This window comes from Gekko japonicus, unplaced genomic scaffold, assembly GCF_001447785.1.
Source record: "Gekko japonicus isolate JY-2015 unplaced genomic scaffold, Gekko_japonicus_V1.1 scaffold201, whole genome shotgun sequence".
Taxonomy (NCBI): domain Eukaryota; kingdom Metazoa; phylum Chordata; class Lepidosauria; order Squamata; family Gekkonidae; genus Gekko; species Gekko japonicus.
Genome location: NW_015162480.1, coordinates 1,318,007 through 1,331,008, shown reverse-complemented (window position 1 = coordinate 1,331,008; position 13,002 = coordinate 1,318,007). Strand labels below are relative to the sequence as shown.

Genomic DNA, 13,002 nt, shown 5'->3' with positions numbered 1-13,002 from the left:
TTCCCAAAGCAGAAGACATTCTCCCTTCTTCACGTCGGTGGCCTCACACACCAATCATAAAGCCGTACAAACCTTGGCTCCCGAATTGGTGGACGAGACTGTCAATCTGAGCTCGGTTTTAAGGCCACGCCGGGTTCCAGGGCCCCTCCCCCTCCGAACTAGAACCCAACCGCCCTCCCGGCGAGGACCAATCTGGGAAGGGAGTCGGACTCGTGGGCGGGACATCGGCGCCGATTGACCGACCGCCGGCCCAGTGGCGCCGCGACTCGGGGCGAGGCGTTCCTCCAGAAATAGGGGCGGCGGACCGGGACGCCGCGAGTGGGAGATGGGAGGAGTCAACTACGCCAGACGGAGCAAGACGGCGGCGCATGAGGAGCCCGACGAGCAGGACTCCTCTTGGGAGGAGCTGCCCACGCCGCCGCGGTCGCCGCCCCTGCCGGTCGGCACCGCCTGGAGCCCGGGCCCCGCCGCCGGGACGGCCCGAGGGCGAGCGATGCTGGGCGCGGGGGGCGGCGGCGCGGGGGCCAAGCCAGCCAAGCCCTCCTTCGTTTCCTACATTAGCCCTGAGGTGAGACCGGGCGGCTGGGAGGAGAGAGTGAGGGCGGGGCGCGGGGAAGGGAAGGGGCCGAGGAGGAAGCGGGGAGGGTGGAAGGGAAGCGGGAGCCCGGGGGAAGGTCCTTTGAAAACGACCCCGGTCTAATTCCAACACCTGTGTGTGATATTTTATATGCTTTGTAATTTTGCAATATATCTTCCACTAAAACGTTTTTTTAAAGGAAAAGGTCCGATTTGCCTCCCTTTTCCCACTACAAATAGTAATATTGGTAGTATCTGTTATTTGTGCGCGCCCCCCCCCGCGCCCCCTCCCCAGCTTTTATGTTGTTTATGACTCTGGTTGCAAAAACAGTAAGCAGTAATAACACCCATCATCATCATCGATATGAAACAAGGCCATGTGAACGGTAGCCTAACCAGGTGTTCATTGCTTTTTCACAAAAAAACCTTCCTTGATACATTGGTACTGGTTTAGATTTATGTGCATTGACTGATAACCCTCGAGGGTTTTGGTGTGTTGGTTTTTAATTGAAAGATTTCACCTCGTTGTGCTAAACTGTTTTGAGCTTTATTTTTCTTCTTAAATGAAGGGTATGGCTAGTAAACCCTCGTTAAATAGACTTCATCGTGAATCTTCTGTGAAGACGGAAGTCACTTCCCTATGTAAAAATGTGGCCCTAGATAGGCAATTAAATTGTATGTGTAAACCGCTCAGAAGACCCTTCGGGGTTAGAGCGGTATAGAAACGGAAAGTTAAATAAATAAATAAATGGAACTGTATAAACAGTTTTGTGTCTATACTTTTGTTTATATATTTCTCACTTCCTTTAACGCCTTTGGAAGGGAGATAAAGGTATTATTAGGTAGCGGTGATTGCAGTCAAGGGTGCTTGGGAAAGACGGTATAGGGTCAAAGGGTAGTGCTGGAGGTATTTCCTGTCATCCCAGTGTTGAAAATTGGAGTTGCTGGTAGGATAAGACAGTTATACCTTTGGGTTAACAGTTAACTAGACAGTGGCAGGGTTGCAGTTAACTTAATGTTCCAGCAGTGTTCCTCAACTAATGTGCTCAGCAGCACGTAGGCTTTCTGTATAATGTGTTGCTGTTAAAACAAATAGCAACACTGATTCACTTAGGACATAGAACAAAGTTTGAGTTCAGTGGCGCCTTTAAGACCAACAGACTTAAACCCAGAATTAAACTTCGTTGGTCGTAAAGATGCAGGTGGACTCAAACTGTATTCTTTTGCTTCAGGCCAATACGGCTGCCCACCTGAATCTCACTTAGGAGGTGAGTGAGATGGCACTGTGAAGTGTATCATTTTAAGCTGGTGGCCTTGGAGTCTAAAACCTATTCTTTGTGTTTAGCCTGCTGCAGAGTCAAGGAATAAGGATGCTAAACTAACTGCCATATGGAGTATTCTGCAAATTACTTTTGAATGACCTCTTTTTTCCCCCTGTGGGGAGTAGTTTGCAGTTGCTTGATGGTGTCCTGGATAGCCCAGGCTAGCCTGATGTTTTCAGATCTCAGAAGTTAAACAGTCGATTGACCCTGGCTAGTATTTGGATGGGAGCTCTGAGGAATACCAGGGTCAGGAAGCAGAGCCAGGGAATAGCAAATCACTTCTGACTTGACAGCAAAGGGAAAAAAACAGTGAAGTAACTGCACTCTGTTCATGCTTAGAGGTCTGATTTCTGATTCTACTTATAAAATACCTGCCATTCTAATGGGTGCAGCATGTACAATGAGGGGGCTTGTGTATTGTAGGCATTCACGTGTGTGTGTGTTCTCCTACTACATTACTAATAGTGAGCGCTGCTTGCTGTTTGGGGGGGAGCAGGATTTCCCCCCTCAATACATATTCGTAGCTTCCATAGGAGATTTGAAATTTAATATATTCTGTATTTTTCCATGTATTTCCATCCACTTTTTGCTTTTTTACAAGTCCACCGCATATGGTAAAAGTTCCGTCTATATATTGACATTTTTAGCATTTTCCTTTGTAATTTTTGTCTACTTTCTTGATAATCCTCAGAGTAATATACCATCTAAAACATTTTATAACAATGATCTTTTAATGCCTGACTGGCTGTGAACTTAACTTCCTTTTCCCACAACCATTCCCATTGATGCATAGGTATCTGCTCTTTAAAATTCTGCATTCATTTAATCATACGTTTTTCACTTGTTCTTTTTCTGTTTCTATCTGAAGTAATAGCTTATATATCCAATGTAATAAATTGTAATCAGTTGTTCAGACTCAGTCATCTCTCTTAGCACTCCACTTTCCATGTTAATAATCTCTAGTCTTGAAGCTGACTGGTAATATAATAACCATTGAATATCAATTCTTTCATCTTTAATATCTTGCCATGACTTAAGTTTCCCCTGAGTGTTTACCATGTTACCATATGTTAAGAAATCACTTTTATTCCTCATATTCTTATCATGATAAACTTCTCTTGGAGACATAAGCGGAGAGTTTGAAGGACTCAGTACAGTCCAATGTGTAAACCGTATTTTGAACAGTCCGATGTGTAAACCATATTTTCTCTGATTATATTTACTATTATATGTTCATTATGTTTGACTTACAGCCCTCCCTCCCATGCACAGCAGGTTCAGGGTGGGTTACAGCATATTTTAAAAACTTACAGAGATTTTTAATTAATACATAAATCATAAAAACAATTATGACAGTCTTACTGTAAAACCTATAAGAGGTGCCAGCTAAACAATTTAATGCATTTCAGATCCTGTGTAGCTGTAGATCAAAACAGAAGAAGGGAGGCAGGTGGGTGAGGAGCAGCTATGATGGATTATAAATGCTGTGAAAGCAGAGCTAGGCAGAGCAGAGCGCGGGAGGTCATTGTAGATGGATTGTCGCTGCCTGGACCAAAGGCCTGGTGGAGCATCTGCATTTTACAGGCCCTTTGGAACTGCATTAGATCCTGCAGGGCCCGGATCTCCTAGTGAGAGTGTTCCGCCAGGCTGGTACCAGAGCTGAGAAGCTCTGGCTGTAGAGGCTAGATGAACATCTTTGGGGCTGGGAATGACCAGTAGGTGTTGAGCAGAAGAGCGCAAGGCCCTTTGAAAGTCCCACAGGTGTGTTGGTCCCAGTCCACATTGGGCTTTAAACTTACGACTTTTCTTGTGCTATAATTTTAATTGGTTTTTTAACCATAAATAATTATGTAAACTCTCATCTAGCTCTGCTGATTCAAGGTTTATTCTCTGTTTCGGATTTTTGATCCAATCCTCGATCCAGACACCACCACCACCACCCCGTGGCATTTGAAATAAGAAATTTAATTTTGGCAATACCCTCATTTTGATTGCTGAAATTCTACCTAGCCATGAAATGTTTAATTGTTTCCATCTGGACAATTCTGCTTGTATTGATTTCCAAATCATCTGATAGTTATTTTTGAACAATTTACAATTTTGTCCAATCACATTTATCCCCAGATATTTGATAGGTTCAGTGGCTAAAGTGCTCTTTATAATATCTTCTTGTTGTGTTAGGAATTGCATTATTTTTGTCTTCTTCCTTTTTTATATCCTGAAATGGATCCAAATTCCTCAATATGTTCCATTACATACTGTGACGATTTTTGTGGATCCAAAAATACTACAGTCAATTCACCAGCATATATGTCCTCCTATAGTTAAAACTCAGTAAAATACTTCAGAATAACACTGGCCCAAGGTAGGTAGTAAATGTGTTGTGCTGCCCACAGATTTCTTTGTTAGGACAGGGCTCAAGGGCAGCTTAGTATTGATTTCTGGTCTAACTGTTTAACCATGGACCAGATTTGATGTTTGGAATGAATTCTTTTCTTCAGATGTACTAAATATGTCAATTTAACATTAATAGAACCTTCAGTGGTACCTCTTCTGATTATTTAACTGTGTGTATACAAAATTGTCAAATGACGTTTCAGAAGGCCAAGTATTTCCTTGAAGAATTTACAGCCAGCATTAATACAGCTACTGAGCCTAATCAACACCTCAGATGAGCTTCCTTTATATAGAGTATCTATGTTTGTCCATTCAACACATAGGGAAATAGCAAGGATTTTTGTCAGAGTGTACCTTGCCAAAGAAATGAAAGCAAATATTTGAACTTGTTCGTCAAGTCAGCTCCATACTGGTTCTACTTGTCTTTAGTTTCGTTCTGGTCTTAACCGAATGAAGAGTTTGAAATAAAGCATGACTATCCAATATTTACAGCTTGACTGTAAATACATTGCTGAATCTGTTTTTAAGACCAGTCAACTCCGGTTTGCAGATTTCTTGGATTAAGGTTTAACACAGAAATCTGCATTCTAATGTAATATTACGCCAGATACCAGGCTGTCCCTGGCAGTCAGACGCCCTCTGGATGAACTTGGACAAAGGCGATCTAGCAGTATGTCCAGCTGAGGGGTGTCCTGGAGTAACTGCCACTTGGCTTTGTAAATAATGTGGGGGAGATTCCGTGATAAAAGTCCTGTTTGCTAGATGTGAGCAAGGCAGAGTTTGGGGAACCAGAATGTTTTCAAACAGTTTTTGTTTAAAATGCCTCTGTGTTCTTTACTGGAAATATGAAACACTGAAATATGATGGTTGTTCCACAGTTGTAAAGATCACTTCAGGGTCTTCATTCATTCTATCTTGTCCTTCTTTCAAGCAGCTCAGGATGATGCACGTGGGTTTCTTTCCTTCCATTGCTGCTTCATCTACATTATTTCACTAGGTTGTTGACTTGGCTGAGATGGTAACTGGCACAAGGTAGTGCATTGAGTTTCATGGCAAAGCAGACTTCAATCCAGTGTTCCCTAGTTTGTCTGCCATGCCATGGAGTCTTTGTGCGACCTTAAAGTTTGCGTATTGCTTAAGTGTTCTCAGTCCAGTTAAAATCACCATTTCTAAAGGCTTGAAATTTTGTTCGTCTGCTTCTCATTTAATTTGCCCATTTCGAAGGCACTCCTTGGCTTGGTGCATATAACAAGTGCAAAATCATCCAAATGGGCACCAGCCCATAAGTATTTGATCTAAACACCTGTTAAGTTGGGGAAACAGTCTCTTGTGAATAGAAGTTACTTTTGGTGAAGGGAACTTGCTAACTTGTGTCATTTAGGGAGGAAAAAAGTTGCTTCTGGCTGGTCTGCCTATGCAGCAGTCTTGTACATTTACACTTCTTTAAAAGTACTATCTAGACTGCAAATAGGAAGATGCAATCCATTCCCCAGTCTCCTTCTCCTCCCCCTCCCCCGCATGCAAGGATTATGTGGAAGTATTGAAATATACAACTCACATCCTACCACTATAGGCTGGGAAGAAACTTATCTTCTGCATGTATGACTTGGCTTTTATGGCAACCACACTTCCATGGCTCTTTATTACAATTCATGGGAATAATTACTGCTTGTCTTCAGAAGACAGGGCTTGGAAGGCAGCCATAGCTTGGTAGACCATTGTCAGTGGGAACAGATGCCAAGGCTCCCAATAGTACAGACATCCCAAGTTCTTGCCCTGTGTGATGTTTTCATCCTTGTTGGTTTGACCAACTCTTGAATGTCAGAATGAATAAAGCTTAAACCCCTGAAATAGCAATGATGATGGTAGATATAAATATGATGGTGGAAATCTCACGCTCACTACCCATGTCCCCACATGCTGTCTGTCTTATTGTTTCAAGGTTCTGACACTTGAGTCATTCTTCGGATAGCATCCTGTATCCTGTTTGTCTTTAGATCCCTTATTACAAACCCAGCTTTAGTTCAGAGTTCAGCATACCACTTTGAAGATTTTTTTTTTAATTTGAAGATTGCAGATGTTTGTAAAAACAAGAAAAAAAAATACTCCCAAGACATCAAAATAATGTGAAATACAGTTTCGACTACACAAGTTTGGTAATTTTGCAGTGGTTTGGTGCATTTAAGGAAGCCAATACAGCATCTGCTTGAGCCTAAAGCTGTATACTGTTGTGAATATTGACTTACTTTAGGTAATCTGAGAACTCGCAGACAGTGAAGGCTGTACTCATTAGCAAAAAGCTTCTGACAAGTCAGTGTAAGACCTAATTTTTTTTTTCCTGGTAAAATGCTAGCTGAAGGTTGCAGAATAATAGATTAATACAAGACTTAAAGAGTCTTGGTCGGCCCCAATAGTTCATTGAATTCAGCATCCTGTTTCCCACAGTCAAACAGCCAGATGTTTCCAGGAAGTCCACATGCAGGCAGCAGCCTTTTCTTTTTGTCTCTTCAGCAACTAGTATTCATAGTTCAGTTAGGCAGTATGCTAACTACAAAGTTTAAGCTGTAAGCAATTTAACAAGCTCTTCATATACCTGCTGATTCCGCCTTTCAGCTTTCCTCCCTGTTTTAATCAGTGCAGTTGGTCCATGCTTGTCACATAGTCCTTGCTAGAAAGTAAAGGCTGTTGAAGATCCCCAACAGGGATCCAGATGAGCTTACATCATTCTTCTCCATTTTATCCTTGCAGCAGCCCTTTGAGGGTAGGTTAGGCTGAGTTTTTGACTGGCTTGAGGTATCCCAGGAAGCTTCCATGGCAGAGTGGTGATCTGAACTTGTGTCTCCCAGACCCTAGCACAGAGGTGTCGAACTCATTTGTTATGAGGGCTGGATCTGACATGAGTGTCACTTTTTCAAGCCAGGTCATGTGTGCCACAAAACGTAATGCAAACACGATATTTACCATGAGATGGCAGCCAATATAAATAGACTCTTCTTTAAAGTTGCTAATAAATAATACACTGGTGCTCAGTGTAACTTATATGATCCTTGTATCAATACAACAAATTACAACATAGTCTATTTCTTACAATGACAAACAGCATGTACTTTCGTTCCATACAACTTTTGTGAAAGATTTTACCGCATATACTTTCGCTTAGTACAGCTTGCGAAAGAATCTGACGGGATCCCAGCTTACTTTCAGCCCGTTTCTTTATCTTTATCAAAGAATCCTCACACTTAAAGACTACATAAATGGAAGACGTCTGTAATACTTCTATGGCATACTGCTCCTGTTTCAGATCTGTCTTCTCCATACAACGTAATGCCAGCTCCTGGAGATAGAAACTGTATAAGGGACAGCAGCTGGTAAGCTCCGAGTTGGTATATCCTCATTGCAAGGCCCCATGGGCTGGGAGTGTGCCACAGAGGAAAAACCACATAGGCAGACTGGAGAGGCAGCCGTGCAGTGCTGGGCAGATGCTCCCACGATGCTTGACTGCTGCAGACAAGGTTGTTCTGCCATGTTGAAGCCACAGTTGAATGGCTTCACCCACTACCCCCCTCCCAGCACCTTCCCTTATATCAGTTATTCGCAGGCTGCATAAGAGCCCTGGACAGGCCGGTCCCGGTTCCTGGGTCTTATGTTTGACACCCCTGTCCTAGCAGATGCTCTAGGCCAGGGGTCCAGCTTGTGGGCGCCTTTGGAATTCAGACACTGGGTGAAGGGCGCAACCGCAAAATGGCTGCTGCAGGAGGCAAGAGTCATGTAGACAGAGGAAGCCCCAGGTGCAGGAGAGGGGTAATTAAAAATACACTGGGGAAGAGTGATAGCTGCCACTGAAATGGTTATTGTAATCTGCGACACCAATCATATCTTCAGAGCTAGAGTCCAATGGCACCTTTAAGACCAACAAATTTTTATTCGAGATGTGAGCTTTTGTGTGCATGCACACTCTGTCCGACGATCAAATGGAATTACTGGGGGAATGCGCTCCCGGAAGACATCAGGGCCCTGTGGGACCTTTTACAGCTGTTCCACCGGGCATTTGACTAAGGAGCCGCCACAACCATCTGAAGCCCTGGCCCCAATACCATCAGTATCTTAATAACACCAATAATATCATTAACATCATTGAATAGCCTTGCTGACATGACCCAGACCATGTGCTAATTGATTGTGGACTCCTGCCATGTTGTATGCCATTGCTAGCACTTTATGTATTGTATTTAGATTTAATTTATTGTAATTTTAACTGAGAAATTGTTTTATCGGTGATAGGAATGCTGTGAGCTGCCCTGAGCCTGCTGCAGTGGGGAGGGTGGGATAGAAGCCAAACTAAATAAATAAATACATATCACAGTTATGTCTATATTAAGGGTGGCTTCTTAGATTAGCATGCAAAATAGTGAAAATGTTTTTTTTAAACAGATCCAAAGAATGACATGCTCGGTCTTCAGAGGTCAGTCAAAAGCTATGCTGGGTAAGAGCCTCACCTGGCCCCACCCACTTTCCGAAAACACTTGGTGGGCACCAGAAAAGGTGTTATCAGGTGCCAGGGTGCCTGCAATCACCATGTCGGGGGGCCCTGCTCTAGGCGCTATACTATGGGCTCTTTTTGTAGCAGGTACTCCTTTGCATATTAGGCCACACACCCCTAATGTAGCCAATCCTCCAAGAGCTTACAGTAGCCCCAGTAAGAAGAGCTCTGTAAGCTCTTGGAGGATTGGCTACACTAGGGGTGTGTGGCCTAATATGCAAAGGAGCTACAAAAAGAGCCCTGATTATTAACCTTCCAGTAGATGGGCAAGGGAGATACCTAAACGGGCTGTAGTTGTGGTCATGTAGACATTATTTGACCAGCAGTGGAGCTTTTTGTAAAAATGGTGTGTTAATGATAACATCAAAATCAGGCAGAGGCTGGACTTCAAGGTAGTATGAATTGTATTTTTTTATAGGCCGGGGATCACTTGAGCACTGGGTTGGTTTTATCTGATATGTGACTCTGTTGAAAGCAAAGTATTCTGAAGTCTGAGTTAATACAAGATACATGGCAGATGATCCATGGGGCAGCAGGCTCGATTTAGAAAGATGACGAAACATGTTTGATTAGTACAAACCTGTTAAATTCTCCCTCCCAAGACTGAAGACAGCAGTTTTCAGTCATAGCCTCTGTTTAATCCCGATTCAGGCAGTAGTTATTAGGAGAGAACACACCAGTTAGTGAAGAGCTCTCATCCAGACATAACCATTCACTGGAGTTGTGTTAAAGGCATATAAAAGCAAAGAAAGACGGGAGAAACAGTCTCCACCCAATAAAACAAAAAGTCTGAGGAACAGCTAATCCTGCTGGAATTGATGTTTGAATCTTGTTTAATCAATAAAGTATAAATAAAAACATGAATATAAGCTCTAGATCATCATATCTGTCTGCCAAGGTTGCTTGTATATCTTTGTAATGCAGGCCTATTTTAATTGGCAGCACTTAGGGTATATGTGTACTGTCTAAGTGCCTATTGGGCAATTTTCCCACAGATTTGCTTTATATGGTAGGTGATTGTACACAAAATTCCTTTATCTTTACTATTGTAGTGATATGTACAATTAAAGTTGTCTGATTTTATTAAGGATCTTGTAATTAACTTTCTAGCTACGAACTTAACCCACTGTTCATAGGAGGTATTTGAATGCGGGTATTTTTGAATATTTGCTTTAAAAAATTTTAACTCCAATTTCGATATCAGCTCTTTTTAGCACTCATATTTTTACCTTTTTTTTAACTCCAATTTCGTTATCAGCTCTTTTCAGCACTCATATTTTTACCTTTTGAGAGCATACATTGCAGTACAAAGAGTTTAGGAAAAGGCCTGAACAGAATTCCTGGAAGGGGTTTGCTTTATACTTTTGTGAAGTTGGTGTCATGTTTTACATTGTAGATGCTTTATTTGGTGGATTTTATGGGGCAATTTTCCACATTTTAGAGACCACTATAGAAGACGGTTACAGTTGAAATGTGTCTGGTCTGTCCTTTGGATTACCTTAATCATGTTTTTGTTTTATTTATATTTTATGTATTGATTAAGAACAGTTTTAGTAGGGTTGTTCAACTTTTTCGCTTTAATGTTTTATTAAGGGCATTAGTCTAATCTGAATGCTGAGATGGGAGGGGTGAGAACATATGAGCCTGCATTCTTTATTTGGAGTAGTCATTCTTATAGTCTCAATTTATGCAGTTTCCATTTAAGAGACCCTTTGGATTTGGATTTGTTTTTACTACTATATCTCCAGTCTTCCTTCTGAACTGGCGCACACTCTTACTGCCTTTTGACGTCAAGATTCTTTTAATTAAACACTTGTAAATGACCATAAATTTATACAACAAAACTGGATTGTTGCTCTCTCCTCCCAGGTTGAATGGAAACTTTGACTCCCAGGTTGCTAAACTGGATCTGGGAGTAGCCAATTTCCTTCTAAAAGAGGGAGGAAAAAGGAATAGTTGGCTAAGCATTGTGAGGGAAGAAATTGCCAATAGTGGGTTTGTTGATTCACAAGTATGGAAAAGGGTAGAAGGAAGTGCTCCATGCCTGACTGAGCAGTGTCCCATATTACAAAACAAAGGAGATAAAGCCTCAGGTGTAGCAAATTATACGAAAGCAGCTACTGCTGCATGACAGTATTGAACAGGAGAGCGATAAAATTTGTGCAGTGGCTTTTGCTGCATATATCGGGTTAGGTGCTTTTGAGCCTTTAAAAGTACAGGATCACTACAGACAGTGTGCTGAGGTGACAACAGCAGTGCCTTATTTCCCCCCCCCCCCCCGGTAACTTGCCTGTACATGGTTATACCTGGGGGCAAACTTTCTGACTTAACGAAACTTAATCTGACAGTTTTAACACAACATGCAAAGCGCAAACTGTGCAGTGAACAAAATCATGTTTGGCAGTGACTGTCCAATAGTCTCAGTAAAATCAGCAGCATCTTTGGACGTCAGGCTGAACTTTATGCAGCACTGGAAATGATTATTTCTGACAAAGTAATGTGCCCCTGATGTTATAGCATGCTAACTGTAGACAAATTAGTCACATTTCAGCAATAAGCACATCCTTGGAGATACTGTATGTCTGTGCTGTAGATGGGAATGGGCATTCTCTCTTTATTTAAAATATTTATTAGTTGCCTTTCTGCTTTATAAGGGACTCAAGGCAGTTTACAATGTAAATAATTCTCCAGCACTGTAGATCGTTTTGTAGAGAAGTCAGTACATGCTGAGTGGGGGGAAGAATTGGTCTACAATGTACACAAAGTTTACAATGTAAATAATTCTCCAGCACTGTAGATCGTTTTGTAGAGAAGTCAGTACATGCTGGGGGGGGGGGAGAATTGTTCTTAACATTACTATTACAAAATAAAAAATATTCCACAGGCGTTCTCATGCAGTGTTCCTCCGGATCCTGCTTTTCCATTGAAAAAAATAAAGTGTGGAAGGGGAAAATGTCTGCAATTCCCTCCGGTTCTTTCGCTTTCCTATTAGAACAAACAGTGCTTGCTAAAGGGATGGCTGAATAGGGTTCCCAGGGGTTAAGTTTAAGGGTTCAGTGTCCTTCATTACTCCACTCCTATGACAAAACTTACATAATACAAATTACCATAATTGTGTACCAATTTACATAATTTCTATATGTTACAGAACTTTTCTTTGGCATCGGGTTTAGATTCTTCTATGTTGCAAAGAACGCACAACGCTGGTTATGATCTGAAGTTATACAATAACTTTTGCAACCGAAGCTCGTTTTGCAGTATAGTACTTTGTTCTAATAGTATGGAACTTTTGAACTTTCCCAAGCATCAGTCTTCAGTTCAGGACTGAAACGTCTCTACCTTTCGTTTTAGGAAGTACACTTAAGAGAATCCATTGAAAAGGAAGTAAATCCTCACTTACTGCCAGGTAATGATTACATAATGCTTACACTACCTTTAATTTTATGTTATCAGGACCTTTCCTACGCAATCAGTTTGATAAAAATGCAGTTGGAATATTCACAGGATTTGTTCAATTCCCTACAAGAGTAATCCTAACAGATCACAAGAGATGAGAGGCATAGCTGCTTATCCAGCTCACGTGCCTTTTCTGAAAGGAATGGGAGGAGAAGACTAGGTAGCTTCATATTCCATCAGGAGGAGTTCTCAGCCTTCAAGGAGGGCTTGGGTGGAAGAATGAAAAGTTTTGTTCAGTAGAAGAATCTTGACACAAATACCAGGTTGGATCCAACCAGGCTTTCTGCTGTCACCCCTTTGACCAAAATGTCTGTGCAGGCTGTGAAACCTACATGGGCAGAATCTATGTGGGATGGGGGAAAACTGTAGTAAGGGGGAGAATTGGGGAAGACTGAGCCAAGAAACGTGTTTGATCCCGACCCTCTTGACTATTCTGCTAACTTAATACAGCCTAGGAGTTTGTGGGTGAGTTAGAAGTGGCAAGGGGAGCCCACTTTGAAGATGCAGTGATTCTGTTCCTGGTGAAAATTTGGGTGGTATATTTTTGTGCTTCTTGGAAGCAAAATGATTGGGACAGAACTAGATGCAAAAGAAGATGGTGTTAAGAACGTAAGAGACACCAATGTTGGATCAGGCCAAAGGCCCATCCAGTCCAACACTCTTGTCACACAGTGGCCAAAAATACCAGGTGCCATCAGGAGGTCCACCAGT

The 13,002-nt window shown here is 42.0% G+C and overlaps 1 protein-coding gene across 1 annotated transcript in view; it reads left to right on the top strand.

Moving 5' to 3' along the window:
* The first annotated feature begins 325 nt into the window (after positions 1-325).
* The window catches only part of MTMR12 (myotubularin related protein 12), a 43,580-nt gene continuing 30,903 nt past the window's right edge, over positions 326-13,002 (top strand). Inside the window, exons 1-2 of the mRNA XM_015405838.1 lie at positions 326-568; positions 12,187-12,241. Coding sequence (XP_015261324.1) covers positions 326-568; positions 12,187-12,241 — 298 coding nt within the window. The remainder of the gene's footprint in view (positions 569-12,186; positions 12,242-13,002) is intronic.